Below are 20,399 nucleotides of genomic sequence, written 5' to 3' on the forward strand. Positions count from 1 at the left end.
AGGAGACATGGGTTTGATCCCTGATCCAGGGTGATTTCACATGCTGTGGATCAACCGAGCCTGTGTACCACAAGTAATGAGCCAGCGCTCTAGAGCCTGCACATCACGACTGCTGAGCCCACACACCTCTACCACGGAAGCCCGCATGCCCTAGAGCCCGTGCTCCACAAGAGAAGCCACGGCAATGAGAAGTCCACGCACCACAACTGGAGGGCGGCCCCCACTCACCACAACTGGACAAAAGCCTGTGCAACAACACAGACTCAGCACAGCCATAAATAAATAAATGTATTTAAAAAACAATGTAGGGCAAATAACTGATCAATAAGACAGAATAGTAATGGAAATCAATCAGAAATGTAGACAGAAAGTCAAATGAAAACAAGAAAATACATGAGATTTATGGGATAATATAAAGTGAGCTGATCTACAATCTAACCTAACACTGGAAAGAAATAGAAAAAGAACAAATAAAGCCTAAAGTCAGCATAAGGAAGGAAATAATAAGAAGTCAGAGAGGAAGAAATAGAATAGAGATCAAAAAATAGAAAACAAAACAAAACCAATGAAACCAAGAGCTGGTTTTTTGAAAGGGGAAACAAAATTGGGGCTTCCCTGGAGGCTCAGTGGTAAAGAATCTGCCTGCAATGCAGAAGATATGGGTCTGATCCCTGGTCAGGAAGATTCCCCTAGAGAAGAAAATGGCAACCCACTCCAGTATTCTTGCCTGGGAAATCCCATGGACAGAGGAGCCTGGAAGGCTATCGTCCACAGGGTGGCAAGAGAGTCAGACATGATTTAATGAGTAAAAGAACAGCGACAAAACAAAATTCACAAACTCTGGCCAGGTTCACCAAGAAGAAATGAAAGGACCAAAATAAAACAAGAAATGAAAGAGGAAGCACAATAACTGATTTTGCAGAAATACAAAAATCTGTGGGAGACTACTACAAAGAATTATATACCAACAAGCTGGACAACCTAGAAGAAATGGATAAGTTTTTAGGGACACACAGCCCACCAAAACAGAATCAAGAAGAGATAAATAATTTAAACAGATTGATCACTAGAAGTGAAATATAATCTCTAATAACAATAATAAAAAAGCTCTCAGACTTCCCTAATGGTCCAGTGGTTAAGAATCTGCCTGCTAATGCAGGGACATGAGTTTGAAACCTGGTCTGAGAAGATTCCACATGCCTCATGGCAATTGAGCCCATGCATGTTTGCTGAAACTAAAAAAAAAAAAACACAACACAACCCCCTGCAAAGAAAAGTCTAAGATCCAATGAGTTTGCTGGGGAATCCTACCAAACATACAATGAACTTATACCAATCCTTTTCAAAGTCTTCTTTAAGACTGAAGAGTAGGGGATTTCCCAAAGTCATTCTATGAAGCTACCATCACTCTGATACCAAAACCAGGAAAAGACCATATGAAAAAAGAAAATTATAGGTCACTATCTTTGATGAATACAAATATAAAAATTCTCAACAAAATTCAGCAAACCAAATACAACCGCAAGTAAAAAGGATAATAATATACACAATCAAGCTGGATTCAACCTAGAGTCACAAGGACAGTTCAACATAAGCAATACACCACATCAACAAAAGCAAAGACAAAAAAAACCCCATGATCATCTCAACAGATGCAGAAAAAGCATTGGATAAAATGTAACATCCATTTATTATTAAAAAAAAAAAAACAAAAACTCTCCAGAAAGTGGGCACAGAGGAAGCCTACCTCAACATAATAAAGGCCATATATTAACATTTGCAAAAGTGAAAAGCTGAAAGCATTTCCTCTAAGATCAGGAACAAGTCAAGGATGTCCATTCTTGCCACTTTTATTCAACCTTAGTTTTAGAAGTCCTAGCCAAGGTAATCAGAAAAGAAACAGAAATAAAAGGGATTCAAATTGGAAAAGAAGTAAAAATGTCACTGTTTGCAGATGACAGGATACAATATATAGAAAATGCTAAAGATGTTACCACAAAAATGCTAGAGTTTCTCAATGAATTTGGTAAAATTGCAGGACACAAAATTAATACACAGAAATCTGTTGTATTTTCATAAACTAACAACAAAAGACCAGAAAGAGAAATTAGAGAAACAATCTCATTTACCATTGCATCAAAAAGAATAAAATACCTAGGAATAAACCTACCTAAAGAGCCAAAAGATCTGTATTCTGAAAACTATAAGATGCTGATATAAGAAATCAAAGATGACATAAACAGATGGAAAGATACACTGTGTTCTTGGATTGGAAGAAGCAATATTGTCAAAATGACTATATGACCCCAAAGCAATCTACAGATTCAGTGCAATCTCTATCAAACTACCAGTGGCGTTTTTTTATAGAACTAGAACAAAAACTTTTATAATTTGTATGGAAACACAAAAGATCCCAAATGGCCAAAACAATCTTGATACAGAAAAATGGAACTGGAAGAATCAGACTCCCTGACTGCAGACTATACTACAAAGCTACAGTCATCAGAACAGTATGGTACTGGCACAAAGACAAATACATAGATTAATGCAGCATGATAGAAAGCCCAGAAATAAACCCATGCACCTATGGTCAATTACTCTTTGACAAAGGAGGCAAGAGTATACAATAGAGAAAACATAGTCTGTTCAGCAAATGGTGTTGGGGAAGCTGGACAGCTACATGTAAATCAATGAGGTTAGCACACTCCCTTACACCCTACACAAAAATAAACTTGAAATGGCTTAATGACTTAAATATAAGGGAAAAAAAAAAGTAAATATAAGACAGGATACCATAAAAATCCTAAAAGGGAACATAGGAAAAACATTCTTTGATATAAACTGTAACAATGTTTTCTTAGGTCAAGTCTCCCAAAGCAACAGAAATAAAAACAAAAATAAACCAATGGGACCTTATCAAACTTACAAGCTTTGATAACCAACAAGGTCCTACTGTGCAGCATAGGACACTATATTCAATATCTCATAATAAATTATAATAGAAAAGAATATGAAAAAGTATTATATATATGTAAAACTGAATCACTTTGCTGCACAGCAGAAATACAACATTGTAAGTTAACTATATATAATAAGCAAAAAGTAAATTTACACATAAATCTTATAATTTATAAAATTATATTGATATAATTTATACATAAATCAGTACAAATCCAATGTGTTCAGGGGAAGAGTGAAATGGATTGAGGGGCCCAAATAAAACCTTGTTCTCCTCATTAACCTGTCTTGGTGGGATGCGACCACGGTCTTGGACACCCATCATTCTTGGGAACTTGGGAAATCTACTTACGTCCTCTAAACCTCATCTGTGAAGTGTGGATAACAAGAGTTGCCTTAACCGGGTGATGAGAGGTTTTAAGGAGACAATCCACACAGTGCTGACAACAATGCCTGACATGTCTTGAATATTCAGTCCACAGTAGATAGATTCGTCAGCAACTGCTAATCGAGCAAAGACTAGCAGAGAGACCTGGTACCAAGTTCCCAGGGTCTTGTTTTCTGACTTTTTTTTAGCTGTGTTGGAGTGTCTTTTTTTGGGTGTCTTCGTTACACTGTGTGGGCTTTCTCCAGTTGCGGCAAGCAGGGGCTAGTCTCTAGTTGCTGTGCATGGGCTTCTCATTGGGGTGGCTTCTCTTGTGGAGCATGGGCTCCAGGGAGCTTGGGCTTAGTTGCCCTCTGGCATGAGGGCTTAGCTGCCCTGTGGCATGTGGGATCTTCCCAGTTCAGGGATCAAACCTATGTCCCCGGCATTGGCAGGCAGATTCTTAACCACTAGACCACTATGGAAGTCCCCCAGTGTCTTCTCTGCATCACTTTGACTGACTGAAAAAGTGAGGGAAATTCTACTCTTGTCAATGCCCATAAAGATAATGTACAGATATTTACAAAAACCAGCCCCACATGGTGTAGAGAGTAAATTCACCCCAGTGCAACCAGAGCCCAATTCCAGGCAGTCCATAAAATGACAAAGATGTTAAGTGAAAGTGTGTTAGCTGCTCAATTGTGTCTGACTCTGTGACCCCATGGACTGTAGCCCACCAGGCTCCTCTCTCCATGGAATTCTCCAGGCAAGAATACTGGAGTGAGTGGCCATTCCCTTGGGATTCCCAAGGGATCTTCCTGACCCAGGGAATGAACCTGGGTCTCCTGCACTGCAGGCAGATTCTTTATTGTCTGAGCCACCAGGGAAGCCCACAGAGATGTTAAGTTTTCCAACAACATTTATGTCAAAGCCTAGGAGAACTGAGGAGCCTGGTAGGCTACGGTCCACGGGGTCGCAAAGAGTCGGACACGACTGAGCAACTTCACTTTCACTTTCCTGCCCTGAACAAACTTTAAGCAAGTTGCTAAATTCTTCTAAGCTCCTGAAAAATGAGGATAACATCAAATCCTACAGGGTTTATTGTGCAGACAGAGAAATCAGAGATGATCAGCATGCAGCATAGTGCCCGGCCATAGGCAAAGCTTGCGAACTAGTCACTTTTAGTATTATCATTATTGTATTTGTATCATTATTATTGTATGTATAATCATTATATATTATTATTATTAATTATCTGTGATGAAGTTTTGTTCTGTGCTCTGGGGCTGTGGAAGGCAGATTTACCTCCAAGCCCTCCCAAAGCCTCTCCCTGACCCTTCAACCTTTGTTTCATGATGCTAAGGGTTCCTTTGCAACAGGAAGTAGCCCTGAGGAGTTGTAAATAGCCCTGGGCGTAAAGTGCATTGGAGTATTTTGTCTGAAGACCTTTATCCAGGTTCTTTTATTGCCACCTATTGGTCATCTGATCTTACAAAGGTCACATAACCTTTCTGAGTCTCAGGGACATGTGGGGACACAATGTAATCAACTTCATAGATCTGTGGTAAGATTTAAAAGAGAAAGTTTGAGAAAGTGCTTGGCAGAGCATGATGCTTATAAAAGTATTACATGTTATCATTATATCAGTGCATCCTCCATTTTTTTTCCTAAATATCTTTGGATGCTATATATACCTCATACATGTAAACTTCTGTGTCACAATTGTTAAGGGATTTTCCACAGTTATTTGAAAATGGTGTCTGAACCTTGTGCTAGTTTGGGAGGGAGAGGAATGAACCTGGATTCTCCCCAGTCTGGGGAGGAGTCTGGAAGACTCTGCCAAGGAGTCTCAGGCAAGGAGTCTCATCCAACAGCTTCCAGAGACAAATTTTGCAACAAGATTATTCATGAAATCTAACAAGCTTTCAGGTTTTGGTTTGAGTACCAAAGAAAACACCAAAAGGCTAAAGCTACTAAAATAGGGCCATGGCTCTTCCCAACATCATTCATGCCACGCCCAGGTTTCCTGGCACATTCTGGCCATGGCAAAGATGCTCTGATTCACAGCTAAAAGTTACTGGGAGCTCTGTGTGGTGGCTGTTCCTCCTACGGCTCTGAGGTGATGCTCTGGTAGGTGCTTCTTGTAGCTGCATGGGTTTCTGGAAAGGCACGGACCATTTTCTTGGGTCATAAAAAGAGCTGTGGCATAATACTGAAAGGTACATTTCAGACTAAAGATATGTCAAAATAAAACCCCCAAAAAACCAGTGGGGGCAGGGGAGTGAGTGGTGGTCAAAGGAAGTAGAGAAGTCTAGGAAAATTTTTTCCAGTTTTGCTTATTTGCAAACACTGAAGGTCCCGAGCACAAATCTCCTGTTTTGAAATGGGTGAATTTAACTCAGATGACCATTATATCTACTACTGTGGGCAAGAATCCCTTAAAAGAAATGGAATAGCCATCACAGTCAACAACAAAAGAGTCCAAAATGCAGTACTTGGATGCAATCTCAAAAATGACAGAATGATTTCTGTTCGTTTCCAAGCCAAACCATTCAGTGTCACAGTAATCCAAGTCTATGCCCTGACCAGTAATGCTGAAAAGCTGAAATTGAACAGTTCTGTGAAGACCTACAAGACCTTCCAGAACTAACACCCAAAAAAGATGTCTTCTTCATTATAGGGGACTGGAATGCAAAAGTAGGGTCAAGAAACACCTGGAGTAACAGGCAAATTTGGCCTTGGAGTACAAAATGAAGCAGTTCAAAGGCTAACACAGTTTTGCCAAGAGAACACACTGGTCATAGCAAACATCCTCTTCCAACAACACAAGAGAAGATTCTACACATGGACATCACCAATGGTCAATACCGAAATCTGATTATATTCTTTGCAGCCAAAGATGGAGAAGCTCTATACAGTCAGCAAAAACAAAACTAGGAGCTGACTGTGACTCAGATCACGAACTCCTTACTGCCAAATTCAGACTTAAATTGAAGAAAGTAGGGAAAACCACTAGACCATTCAGGTATGACCTAAATCAAATCCCTTACGATTATACAGTAGAAGTGACAAATAAATTCAAGTGATTAGATCTGATAGACAGAGTGCCTGAAGAACTATGGACAAAGGTTCGTGACACTGTACAGGAGGCAGGGATCAAGACCATCCCCAAAGGCAAAATGGTTGTCTGATGAGGCCTTACAAATAGCTGAGAAAAGAAGAGAAGCTAAAGGCAAAAGAGAAATGGAAAGATATACCCATTTGAATGCAGAGTTCTAAAGAATAGGAGAGATAAGAAAACCTTCCTAAGTGATCAATGCAAAGAAATAGAGGAAAACAACAGAATGGGAACTAGAGATCTCTTCAAGAAAATTAGAGATACCAAGGGAACATCTCATGCAAAGATGGGCACTTTAAAGGACAGAAATAGTTTGGACCTAACAGAAGCAGAAGAGATTAAGAAGAGGTGGCAAGAATACACAGAAGAACTGTACAAAAAAGATCTTCACGACCCAGATAATCACAATCGTGTGATCACTCACCTAGAGCCAGACATCCTGGAATGTGAAGTCAAGTGGGCCTTAGGAAGCATCACTACAAACAAAGCTAGAGGAGGTGATGGAATTCCAGTTGAGCTATTTCAAATCCTAAAAGATGATGCTGTGAAAGTGCTGCACTCAATATGCCAACAAATTTGGAAAACTGAGCAGTGGCCACAGCACTGGAAAAGGTCAGTTTTCATTCCAGTCCCAAGAAAGGCAACGCCAAAGAATGCTCAAACTACCACACAATTGCACTCATCTCACACGCTAGTAAAGTAATGCTCAAAATTCTCCAAGCCAGGCTTCAACAGTACGTGAACCATGAACTTCCAGATGTTCAAGTTGGATTTAGAAAAGGCAGAGGGACCAGAGATCAAGTTGTCAACATCCGTTGGATCATCGAAAAAGCGAGAGAGTTCCAGAAAACCATCTTCTGCTTCATTGACTATGCCAAAGCCTTTCACTGTGTGGATCACAATAAACTGTTGACAATTCTGAAAGAGATGGGAATACCAGACCACCTGACCTGCCTCTTGAGAAACCTATATGCAGGTCAGGAAGCAACAGTTAGAACTGGACATGGAACAACAGACTGGTTCCAAATAGGAAAAGGAGTACGTCAAGGCTGTATATTGTCACCCTGCTTATTTAACTTATATGCTGAGCACATCATATGAAATGCCAAGCTGGATGAAGCACAAGCTGGAATGAAGATTGCCAGGAGAAATATCAATAACCTCAGATATGCAGATGACACCACCCTAATGGCAGAAAGTGAAGAAGAACTAAAGAGCCTTTTGATATAAATGAAAGTTGACAGTGAAAAAAGTTGGCTTAAAGCTCAACATTCAGAAAACGAAGATCATGGCATCTGGTCCTATCACTTCATGGCAAATGGATGGGGAAACAGTGGAAACAGTGACAGACTTTATTTTGGGGGGCTCCAAGATCACTGCAGATGATGACTGCAGCCAGGAAATTAAAAGACGCTTGCTCTTTGGAAAAAAAGTTATGACCAACCTAGATAGCATATTAAAAAGCAAAGACATTACTTTGTTAACAAAGGTCCGTCTAGTCAAGGCTATGGTTTTACCAGTGGTCATGTATGGATGTGAGAGTTGGACTATAAAGCAAGGTGACTGCTGAAGAATTGATGCTTTTGACTGTGGTGTTGGAGAAGACTCTTGAGAGTCCCTTGGACTGCAAGGAGATCCAACCAGTCCATCTGAAAGGAAATCAGTCCAGAATATTCATTGGAAGGACTGATGCTACAGCTGAAACTCCAGTACTTTGGCCACCTGATGCAAAGAACTGATTCACTGGAAAAGACCCTGATGCTGGGAGAGATTGAAGGCGGGAGAAGGGGACGACAGAGGATGAGATGGTTGGATGGCACCACTGACGTGTTAGACATGAGTTTGAGTAGGCTCTGGGAGTTGGTGATGGACAGGGAAGCCCGGCGTGCTGCAGTCCATGGGGTTGCAAAGAGTCAGACACGACTGAGCGACTGTACTGAATAACGCTTGGGACCCACAGCTGCCATGCTGGACAACTTCAGGGGCAGCATTTACGCTGGGTGCTATGATGTTCTCTAGGAGGGGCCGCTCACGTAGAATACAATGGTAGTGGTACACCAAGCTTTGTGCAGTAGGACCTTGCTGGGACCAAATCCTACAAGAGCCAGACGTGTATCACAAATAAAGCCTCAATCCTTACTGTAGTTTTCTCACTAATTTCTTCTAAAAACAAAACCAGTGGACAAATAAAACATTTTAAATCCCCAGTTAAAATGTCAGGAGGGACATTAGGTGATACAATGTTTCCAGATAAGCACTATTTAAAATCCTAATGCTGTTAGACCAAAATACTCAGGAGATTTTTCTCTAAATATCCCTGATATTTTAGTTATGTTAATAGGATGGGAAAGCTTTCGTTTTTGTTTGAAAACTAAACAAAACCATCTTGCAAACTGTTTATCACTGAAAGTCTTCCCTTATAATTGCATGTGCATCTTGAATTTCAGAAAACATTAATTCACAATAGGGGAGCAGGACGTGCTCTTTGTTGAAACACTTCTTGTACCGTTTTCTTGTGTCCATATTATATTTTAAGATGTTTGAAAAGTTAAAATGTATGAACAGCTTAAGTAAAACTGAAATATTCATGATGCTTTTCATACACTGTGGCATAAGATGTAAAGTTTGTAATATTTTGCAAATTTCGGTGCATTTTAATATTATTTTTATAATTATGATCATTTTAATAAATTCATTTTTAAAACAAACAAAAAAAAAAAAAATAAAATCCTAATGCTGAAGTGGATTACGTGTTCCTAAGGAAAGTAGGTTTGTAGTTAAAATGTATGCCTGATCATTTATTTTCCTCCCGTTCCATTTAATTTGGGTCTAATAAATAGTTCCTAGTATCTGTTATATCCAAAGAGTCTCAGGAAAAATATAAAAGAAAAAGGTACTTTACTTTTAAATAAATTCCAAAGTCATGTCTCTGCTTCAGGCTCTCAAGATAAAAGACAGCGGCCGAGTAGTTCAGGCAGTAGGTCTGGTGGCTCTGACACAGGCTCCCTCGGAAATACTGCAAGGGGAGAAGGGCACAAGAGAGTGAAAGCATGCAAAAGCAGAGAGACCTGCTCTCCACTTTTATCAGTCACCAAAGTGGGGAAAGTTGGGGACACACCATTATCAACCATGTGTGCACGGAGAGAAGCAGGTGATCGTCGAAATAAACACTACTAAGCAATGGTATCCCGAAAATAAACCATTAACTCCTCAACTGGAAAGCTTGATGCTGGAGCTGAAGCTCCAATACTCTGGCCACCTGATGCACAGAGCCAACTCACTGGAAAAGACCCTGATGCTGGGAAAGATTGAGGGCAGGAGGAAAGGGGGTGACAGAGGATGAGACGGTTGGAAGGCATCACCGATTCAATGGACATGAGTTAGAGCAAACTCAGAAGATAGTGAAGGACAGGGAAGCCTGGTGTGCTACAGTTCGTGGGGTCGCAAAGAGTTGGACACAACTTAGTGGCTGAACAACAACTCCTCAATAAACTGTCTTTTTTTGCCTATATTTTTAAAAAAAATTCTATTTGGGACATGTTGATTTAATTCACCCTTTACCTGCACTTATGCTTTGTTGAGGCCTACACAGGCTGCGTGGTACCTGGTAACAGACAGTGCCTAAGCCTGTGTTCACAGTATGTGATTAAAGTAACAACATCTAACTTTTCATCAGATCTTCTGCAAAAATATCCACAAACTGGATTCTCCTGCCAGCTTCTAAAAAACAAATCTGGGGCACCTCATTAAGTGTACTGTTTCATAGCAAGCATTTTACGTACTTGTTTTACCTAATCTGACACTTGCCTTTCCCTTTCTTCACTATTCTTATGCAATGTCTTAAACTTGCTATAATGACTGCACATTCTTAAGTCGTATCAAATTTATATTAGAATAAGGCAGGTGGCCAGTGTGCAAGCACACACATTCACATTATCTAAATTACCACTGAGGGTAGGCCTGGCCATGGGACTTTCTGAGGCTGATGAACGTGAACAGATATGCCAGAAACTTGAAGAGTCAGTGAGCGTTCTGCCTCAGTCTTTTCTGTCTTTGCCCTGGAGGGGCGGGGGTGACATTCCAGGCAGTGGCTGCTCCTTCAGCAGGGGTCCCAGAGTGAAAACAGTGACAAAGCAGAACATGGTGTGATGGAGATGTGAACCAAGCCACTAAGAGCTGGAGTTTCTTTCCGTGGCACAACTGAGTTAACCTGACGCAGGCCTTTTTAAATTTAGGAAAAACTTTTGCAGCCCACCTTTGCACATCTGTAACATATCAGGGCGCATTCATATATGGCTATCATTACAGACTTTCAGTGAAGAGTCCATGCTTCACTAGGCTGTGAGGACACGTATGCTATGGTCGGAACAGCTGTGTCCCCCTCCAACTCGTGTGTTGAGTCCTAACCCCAAGGTGATGGTATTGGAGGAGGTGAACCCTTCCGGAGACGATGAGGTCCCAAAGGAGAAGCCTCCAGGAATGAAATGAATGCCCTTACAAGAGAGACCCTGGCGAGCTCTCCGGTCCTCTCTGCTATGTGAAGAATACAATGAGAAGTCTGTGACCAGAAGACGGCCCTCACGTGACCCGGCTGCCACCCTGCTATTGGATGTCCACCCTCTAAAACGGTGAGACGTCGATTTCTGTGGTTTACAACCTGCCCAGTTTGTGGCACTTTGTTACACAGCCTGGGCAGACTAAGACAGACTACTTACGTGTTTTGATGAAAAGTTGTTATTTCTTCAGGCTATTCACTAAAAACTGAATTAAAAACTATTTTTAGGGGGCCAGGTCTTGTTGCTAACGTCAGCCTTCAGATGAATACTCCCAGATATGTCTGCCACAGCATTTATGTCCCAAGAGAGAGCCGCAGCTACCCCTCACCCTTGGAGATTCTCCCAGACCAGCAGAGGAATGATGTACTTGGATCTATAATGGGTGTTGATGCTCTTTTGTGCTTCTTCCCATCACCATTAGAGGATGATGGCCAGGTTAGTCCAAGGAGATGGACCAGGTTAATCCAAGGAGCCAAGTGGAGAGAGCCTGCCAGTTGTCCTAGCCCTTGACAGAGTACAGAAATTATCAAGAAAACCAAGGGGACTTCAGACCCTGAACCAACACACATCCAAACAATCATGCTCATTATCTGACTTACTAAGGGCTCTGCCCTTTAACAAAAATAAAAAATGTGTAGCATGCAGTGGTCCTAAAAAAAATAATCTCTGACTCTAAAGGAATTGGGAGATCCTGAGATTTTAGCTGATTTCCAACACTTTACATTCGTTCTCCTGTTTTTCAAAGCTTTTTTTATTCTAATCTGCTTTCAAAGTTCATTGAAGGATCGCCCCAGTTTATGCCTAGTTTTCTGCTTGTTTTGCCTTCCTAAATAGTCCTTGTTCATATCTCACCTCAAGCATCATTGCCTCAGTAAGAATTTCCTAGCTTAACAACCTCACCATCTGCCCCAAACTAGAAGTTTCCTTGCATAATTTCTATGTATCTTTTTTCCCCAGCACTAATCTCAATTTTACTATATAAACATTGGTGTCATTAGTCGATTAATTTCTTTCCCACTAGAATGAAAACTCCCCCAAAGTAAGGGGTGTGTCTAATTCTGCACATTATCATGTACAGGTTATCAGCCCCACATGTAAGTGCTTCATAATGCACATTACTTTTTGCTTTTCAATTTTGATACTTGCCCTTTGCAAGAACATTAAACATAAACCTGAGTATAATTTTTACAAGTCAATACATCTTAATCTATATTTTAAAAAATGGATTAAATGGATTATAACAACCTGCTGCTGCTACTGCTGCTAAGTCACTTCAGTCGTGTCCGACTCTGTGCAGCCCCATAGATGGCAGCCCACCAGGCTCCGCCGTCCCTGGGATTCTCCAGGCAAGAACACTGGAGTGGGCTGCCATTTCCTCCTCCAATGCATGAAAGTGAAAAGTGAAACTGAAGTCGCTCAGTCGTGTCTGACTCTTAGCGACCCCATGGACTGCAGCCTACCAGGCTCTTCCATCCATGGGATTTTCCAGGCAAGAGTACTGGAGTGGGGTGCCATAGATAGAAACAGGATTAAAAAGCTCAAAGTAGGGGAGAAAGTTCAAATTATCTACTCAAGGAAAAAAATAGCATTTATCAGACCAGGGGTACAAGTCTTCCTCCTTCCTCCTCCTTGAATACACAGAAGTCTTATTAAGGGTGCTGATGGATTTGAAGGTTTATTTTATTCCTTTCAGAAAGCCTGGCACTTTAGTTAGAACAACTACTGAACCATGTAATTAGCCTGCACAAACTATTGCTGTGAATATTGCTTTAAATTGAAGTCATTTGAAAAACAGACTTGGAAATGGCTTTTCCATGCATGCAGATTTTGTATTAATAAAGCTCACACAGGAGAGATAACAATGGAAAAACAGAATCTGAGACTTATTTTTGAAAATGTTGATTGGTGGAGAAAGGGATGTTTCCCTTGTGGGAGGGTGTTGGCAGAACTTTCCCAGAAATAACAATGATGATGATGGTCGAGAAAATATAAACAACCATCCTGAGAGGTGGGTGAATTTATTACACAGAAGCTGAGATATCCCAAAGAGGATTTTACCTTTGTGAGCACAGAAATAAAATCCAACGATGGTGAAGTCTCACAAATGTCAACGTAGTCCTTGAAGATACGGAAAAGACTGTTCACAAACCCAAAGCTTGTCTAGGGCCAGGGAGAAAGGAAAACAGAGGTAAGGGGTGGGTAAGAAATAAATATCCGGTGAACTTCAAATTTTGTTCCTACAGATGCCTCCTACTTCTAATTTATCTCCCTGGCAAAATTTAAAGATTTATTTTCCTCTACTCTCTAATATATTTTCTTATAAATGAATTCCTGTAGTATCTCTCTTCTCCTCCTTTTTAGAGGAAAGATAACTTTTATTTATAATATATGTGATAAAGAACATTCATTTGAGACTAATCATTTATGATGATGGAGCACTTAGGAACATGTTTTTCTCTTTCTTTGTATTCAACATTATTTATTGAGGAAACTCATGTACCCAACATTACTTATTCAGTCCTTCTATGCATGAGGCACTGAGGTCTTCTGGATAAAGCAGTAAACAAGACGTGTTCCTGAGTATACACTAGAAGGTATGTACTTCTAGAAGGGGTTCCAGAACTTGTACTCTAGAAAAAACATGGAACATTTCCTGAATTTGTGTGCCATTCTTGCACAAAATCCACGCTAATCTTTGTCTCATTCCAATTTTAGTACACGTGATGAACTGAGCATTATGATTATTTTCTTAAATAACCACAGAAGAATTGAAATGTTACTGAAGGCTAACTGATGGCTGCAATCTATTGGAAAGATTTCCTTCTTATTAACCTGAACTCCGACCGTAAGACTATATGGAGAAGGAATATGGAAGAAACAATATTCCATACACCAACATGGGATACAAACCACAAAAAGAGACAAGCATGAATGTTCACAGTCCTCTGGTGATTTTTAAAACATGGCTACTGGAATCTTTCTACTTTGGCTCACCTGACTTAGCTCCTCCAGGTTTGCAAAAAGTCTCCATAAATCCACATCCAGGAGATATTCATGAGTCTGTAGATATTTTAATGTATTCATGAAGATCTTAAAGAAATAAAACACACATCACTTTTTGCTTTTCAATTTTGATATTTGCCCTTTGCAAGAACATTAAACATAAACCTCCTGAGTATAATTTTACAAAACAACTTAGAGATCAGTATTTTCAATGGTTAGGAATTGTGCTAAACACAAATGATGACATTTAAGCTCCATAGAACATATGGGAAATGTGCTCTTCTGTATGAAGTAGTCGTTGCTGTGAGAGCCCCACCAATATTCCTGTAGAACATAATTTGTTCAAGCAGGCTTTCTCTCTTCCCAGTGCCAGAGAAATCTCCAAGGTTCTCTTTTTGCCAGCAGTACTTACTTGAGACTAAAACAACATTCATTCTCAGTTTTTATTTATTCCTTTCTCTACAAAAGACTTAAATGTCCTTTACTTTCAGGAAATTGAAAAGAGAACTAATGAGTGAATATCTGATAACTTGTAAGATGTTTAGATTTTTATAAAGCCATTAAATATTGATGAAACATTGAGAGAGGCTTTATGTTACTGTTACTTGATGTTTTCCTACAATAGGAAAACTACAGCAAGTCAAGAAGAAAACTACAATCCTCACAGATAACCTGTCCCTCATTCAATAAACTAAAGAGAGATCAATGTATTGAAATAGGAACACTCTGTATCAATAAGATGAAGCATTCGGAGGGACCAAATAAGTTAGGAATTACAGGTATGAAAAGATTGGGCTTTAGATCACCAATGTTTTCCAATTCCTATTTCTATATTACTTAATCAACGCAGTAAACGGTTCTTGAACTTGCATCAGAATCATTTAGAGGCCTTGTTAAACCAGAGATTAGCAGGCCCTACCCCAAGCCTTTCTGATTCAGTAGGTCTCTGATGAGATATGAGAATATGGATTTCTAACAAGTTCCCAAGTGATTCTGATGCTTTTGGTTCAGGGACTACACTTTGAGAACCACTGATTTAGAGCTTCCCACAATCTAGGCAGCACCCGTTGTCTGGAAGTCTGTCTATATCTAAGCATTTAAAACACATAGCGGTAAGAAACAGAAACCATGACTTCAGATAAATTGGAGACATTTAGAAGAACTCATCTTTGTGCTATAAGATTCTTTGCTTTAACTGTTTACAATAGCCAAGACACGGAAGCAACCTAGATGTCCATCGGCAGATGAATGGATAAGAAAGCTGTGATACATATACACAATGGAGTATTACTCAGCTATTAAAAAGAATGCCTTTGAATCAGTTCTAATGAGGTGGATGAAACTGGAGCCTATTATACCTAGCGAAATAAGTCAGAAAGAAAAACACCAATACAGTATATTAACGCATATATATGGAATTTAGAAAGATGGTAAGGATGACCCTATATGCGAGACAGCAACAGAGACACAGATGTAAAGAACAGACTTTTGGACTCTGTGGGAGAAGGCGAGGGTGGGATGATTTGAGAGAATAGCATTGAAACATGTATTTTATCATATGTGAAACAGATCGCCAGTCCAGGTTTGATGCATGAGACAGCGTGCTCAGGGCTGCTGCACTGGGATGACCCTGAGGGATGGATGGGGAGGGAGGGTCAGGGCGGAACACATGTACACCCATGGCTGATTCATGTTAATGTATGGCAAAAACCACCACAATATTGTAAAGTAATTAGCCTCCAATTAAAATAAATTAAAAAAAAATTCTTTGCTTTATAGAATTTTTTGCCATTTAAGAAAAATATTGAGTCTTTCAGTGAATTTGAGTTACAAAATTCCAATTTACAAGCAACTTTGGGAAATTTATATTGATTGTGTAAAGGGAGGTACTCATATACTCTAAACACCAGGGAGGGGGGTTGAAAATAAACACTAATTGAGCTTCTTTTCAACAGAAAATGCTAATTTAAAAAGCTTATGTAGTTGACAGTGGGACAGAAGTTCCGTTTTGTTTATTAGGGCAAAGGAAGGCAGTGGAGCTCATGAGGTGAGTGCTCTGCAGTGAACATCTACTGGTTCCCACTCAGCCCCAGTGCTCCCCCTAACATTATCCCAGTTGTCACCTCAGTGTCTGCCCTTCCTCATTCCTTGAATGTGATCCCTTAAGACAATGAGCACCCTCCTTCCTTAACACGGTAGCTGGTTCAACAGTGTGCATGTGACTCAGACCAGTGCAAACTGAACGAAAATCAAGACTCTGGCTATGAATGTTAAGAAAATAGATTTCTGTCTCTTTCTTTCCCTCCCTCCCCTTTCTATTTCTTACTCTCTCCAGAGCCTCCAGGACAACAGCCACTCTGTGACTATAACAGAAGCTGGCCATAGGATGAAGCTCAGACCATGGAAGGCAGGGATGAGAGACGAAAAGAAATTCTGTCCTTGATTTTGAGCCCCTTGATCAAACCAACCTTGTATTCTCTCTCACCTCTGGGCTTTATGGTTACATGGGTCAATAATATACAGTCTTACTTAACTAGTTTTCTATATCCTAACTGAAACAATCTCCAAGTTTCAACTTTCTAAGTGTCTTTCCTATTTACATTTTGCTGGTAAAGTACTTGGCAACGACTGACACAATAAACATTACAGTAAATAACTGACATTTGTATAGCACTTGAGAGATTTCTGGTCATCAGAATGATCATATCTTATGGTATTGTTATCCCTCTTGTAGCTTAGAGCAGGAATAACAAAAGACATGCTGTGGGATAAATCAGGTCTGCTGCCCATTTTTGTAAATAAGATATTATTTTAACACAGCCACATACATTTCTTTACAAATTATTTATAGCTTCTTTTGTACTGCAACACAAGAGCTGAGTAGTTGCAATAAAGACCACATGGTTGGCAAAGCCCAAAATATTTACTATCTGGACCTTGACAGAAAGAATCTTCTGTTTTATGAAATGGAAGACTAGACTTTCTTAAGTTCACAAGGCAAGTCAGAGGCAGACCAGGACTTGAACTCATGTCTCCCAACACAGTGCCTTTCCCTGGGTATGAGAGATGCCAGGATTTGAAAGTGCTTATGGGCAGAGGCAACCTTGGGAGCAATGTGGTCCATCCTCCCCTGTGGTCTTAGAAGGCATTTCCTCCCTTTCTATCCCTTGTCCTGTGCTTCTTCTACAAGTTCTCTGCTCAGAGCCTCCCCAGACCAGGACCAGTGCACTGTACAACTTCAGGGGCACTGTTTTCATGATAGACATCATGAACACACTGTATAATCCAAGCCCCTTGTGCTACACACGGATGGTTGTCCTGGAAATCTCTGACTGTGGCTCCATGGCAGACAAAGCGTCTGGCACTGAACATAAGGGAGTAAAAGAGCCCAAAGAGCAAGCTGACCAGAGAGGGAATGGCTGCCTTGAGGGTGGCTGTGAGCTCCCTGACCCAGAATAGTGTGCAAACACAGGGTGCGCATCAGGCAGAAGAGAGTCAGACATCACACGGACAGCTGGACCAGTTTACTGAGAAGGTCTCACCCAATCCTCAGAGTCTATGTTTAAGAAAAGAATGAAGAGAAACCAAGTTGCAGATAATCAAAGATAAATAAAATTTCCTTAGGATCCCCTGAAAGAGGGGATCCTTCAGCATGGAAAAAAGAAACAAGTCCCCAAAGAACCAATGTTTTCCATCTAACAAAAATTAAAGCCAGCATTACCATCTTAAGAACTAATAAATGGTCCAAAAAATAAGTGCCTTCACTCGTGAAGAGTTCCCACACAGCCTCTTGTTGCTTTCTCAAGTCTAATTGATTAGTAGGAAGTTTCTGATGCATTTCCATGACTTCATTCCAGGTCTTATCCTGTATGTGGGAGAAAAAGAGAGAACAAAACGTTTCCACCTTGATGGGTTGACCTGTTGTCCTTTCTTGGACGTGTAGTGCAACAGAAACAAGCAATCTCCCAAATCATGATTTCCCATTGCAAGCCCCAGGCACCCCTCTGGATGAAAGTGAAAAAGTGAAGTGTTAGTTGCTCAGTCCTGTCTGACCTTTTGGGATCCCATGGACTGCAATCTACCAGGTTCCTATGACCATGGAATTCTCCAACTGGAGTAAGCACACATTCCCTTCTTCAGGGAATCTTTTCAACTCAGGGATTGATCTTCCTGACCCAGGGATTGAACCCGGGTCTCCTGCATTGCAGGCAGATTTACTGTCTGCGTCACCAGGAAGCCCATCCCTCTACCCAAACCACAGTTCTCTCTGCACGACTTTGGGATATCAATTCCTCCCATGCATGGGATGGACATGTTATTTACAGTTTAAAAAGAATCCCAAACCCAGAACTGGGAAATCTGATCCAGGTTCCACTAGTAACACTTGCTGAAATTAACTACTGAAGAATCATGAAATGAGAGTTTAAAGAGACCATCAGGAATTGTCTTATAAAAACCAGCTTATTTGTCAAATGAGGAAATGAAGGCCTAGTGAGAAGAGTTGTAACATCTGTATAGGACTTCTTGGTCTACAAAGTACTCTCATGTCCATTACTTTATTTAAGATAAAATGACTTTCCCGAGGTTTCAATGTGCTTTACAGAGAGCAGACCTCCTTCAACCCCGGTCTGGGCTTCTCTCAGGCACTTTGCTATTCTTATGAACAATGCAATAATCTGACATCTTATAATACTGACGAAAACAAAAAAAGAAGCCACACAGAAAGCAAATCAGGAGATACCTTCAGGGTGTGGAACTCATAGTCCCTGAAGTCTGTAATCTTCAAAGAGGACAGGCAGTCTTCCAGATCAGATATATGCTTGTTCTTGTCTTTGCCCTGCTAAGAGATTGTAAAGAACAGGATTTTCAAACTTGAATTCTTTTAGTGATATGCCTCTGGTAGCTTCAGCATCTTTGTTTCACGGTCCCACATGTAGGAGATCAGGCTGCGCATTTTGTCTATGAACCACTAACAGGTGAAAAGCCATTTCTGAGCCAGAGTCTGATCCACAGGAGTTCAGAATGTCAGACATGAAGGAGAAAGGCTGGTGAACATGGCTGATCCAAACCTCTCATTTTACTAATTAAAAAAAAAAAAAAAAAAACCAGAGCCACAAAAGCAGAACAGCCATATAGCAATTAGATGGATTTCTGTCTAGTGTGCACCCTGCAAAAGTTAGTCCTTCACAGTCTAACTTTTCTGATGGACTTTACCATCAGAAGGGGCCTTGGAGATCTTAGTTCAACCCCTCATTTAGCAGATGACTAAATAAAGTCCAGAGTATTAAAGCAACTTCCCAATACAGTAATTCTCAGCTGGAGAATACCACGATATGCTAGAAACTCTAGTTTCCTTAGATTGGAACACCTACTTATTTTTGTTATAATTTTTATTTTAAATAATATTAGTTAAAAGAATCAGGTTCAAAGGTAATATATGGTTGCTGTAGAAAACTGAGAAACAAAACCACAAAGAAAAGCAAAGTTACCTGTAATCTCCACTGACTCCCCCCACCCCCAGGTAATTATTGAAAACATTTTTCTTATTGTATTTACAATTAATTTTTAATGGTATCACATTCATATATCCTTTTGAAACTTACTCTGTTGTGACTTTTTAATTTTTCTGACTCATTCACTATTCTCTTGCAACATCATGAATTACTCATTTTAAGAGTTCATTTTAGCAACTAAACCAGGAAGAAGCTATCAAATAACAATGTGAGGCTCTCCAAAGTCAACTTGGCTGCCTTTCAGATAAATGTTTATCACAAACAACATTTTAACTTGCTGTATTGCTTCAGGGTGCATGATGCTGGCATGGATCTAAGCAGTTTGGTGGACATCATTCAACTTTAGGTAAAGGAGCCAGAGAAGGAAGGCTTATCTGCTATTGTGGGGATGTAGCTCCCTGTGTGTCGGAAAGACAACCCTGTAATAATTTCAGAAAGTGCTAAAGGGCCATGGCTGAATTCTCTGCTAGGGTTATGGCACCAAAAGAAGAAACTTATTAGAGACTTATTAACTTCATAGTAGCAGAGAAATCTTGGAGCTGGTTGGGGACCTCCTACAGCAATTGGGACATGTGCCTTTTGTTGATGTCTGAAACCATAGTGACTGCATGTTGTGGAAATTAAAAATCAGCAGTCAGCTGGAAAATAAGGAAGCTGAGGCAATGGAAGATGCATTGGACATGGGGAACGTGGGCACCAGCCCTCTACCTTGAAGAACACTCACTGTGGCTTTCTAAGGATCTGACCAACCTCCTGACCAAAGTGCTTGGTGGATATGATAGTGAGAAAGGAAGGGACAGTCCTCTCAAAGGAAACATTAACTCTTTAGAGTTACAGACCCATTGCTGGAAGCTGTACTCCTTCCACTATGGTGGCACTGGCTTCTG

At 40.4% G+C, this 20,399-nt stretch overlaps 1 protein-coding gene across 4 annotated transcripts in view; it reads right to left on the reverse strand.

Moving 5' to 3' along the window:
- PLEKHG7 (pleckstrin homology domain containing, family G (with RhoGef domain) member 7) overlaps window positions 1–20,399 on the reverse strand; it is a 92,288-nt gene that overhangs the window by 28,825 nt on the left and 43,064 nt on the right. For all 4 annotated transcript variants that reach the window (XM_010839703.1, XM_010839704.1, XM_010839705.1 and 1 more), the window contains 5 exons: window positions 18,741–18,839; window positions 17,721–17,864; window positions 13,991–14,086; window positions 13,055–13,156; window positions 9,343–9,456 (listed from right to left, as the gene is read on the reverse strand). In XM_010839703.1, coding sequence (XP_010838005.1) covers window positions 9,343–9,456; window positions 13,055–13,156; window positions 13,991–14,086; window positions 17,721–17,864; window positions 18,741–18,839 — 555 coding nt within the window. The remainder of the gene's footprint in view (window positions 1–9,342; window positions 9,457–13,054; window positions 13,157–13,990; window positions 14,087–17,720; window positions 17,865–18,740; window positions 18,840–20,399) is intronic.

The sequence above is a fragment of the Bison bison genome, unplaced genomic scaffold (assembly GCF_000754665.1).
Source record: "Bison bison bison isolate TAMUID 2011002044 unplaced genomic scaffold, Bison_UMD1.0 scf7180017864133, whole genome shotgun sequence".
Classification (NCBI taxonomy): Eukaryota; Metazoa; Chordata; class Mammalia; order Artiodactyla; family Bovidae; genus Bison; species Bison bison.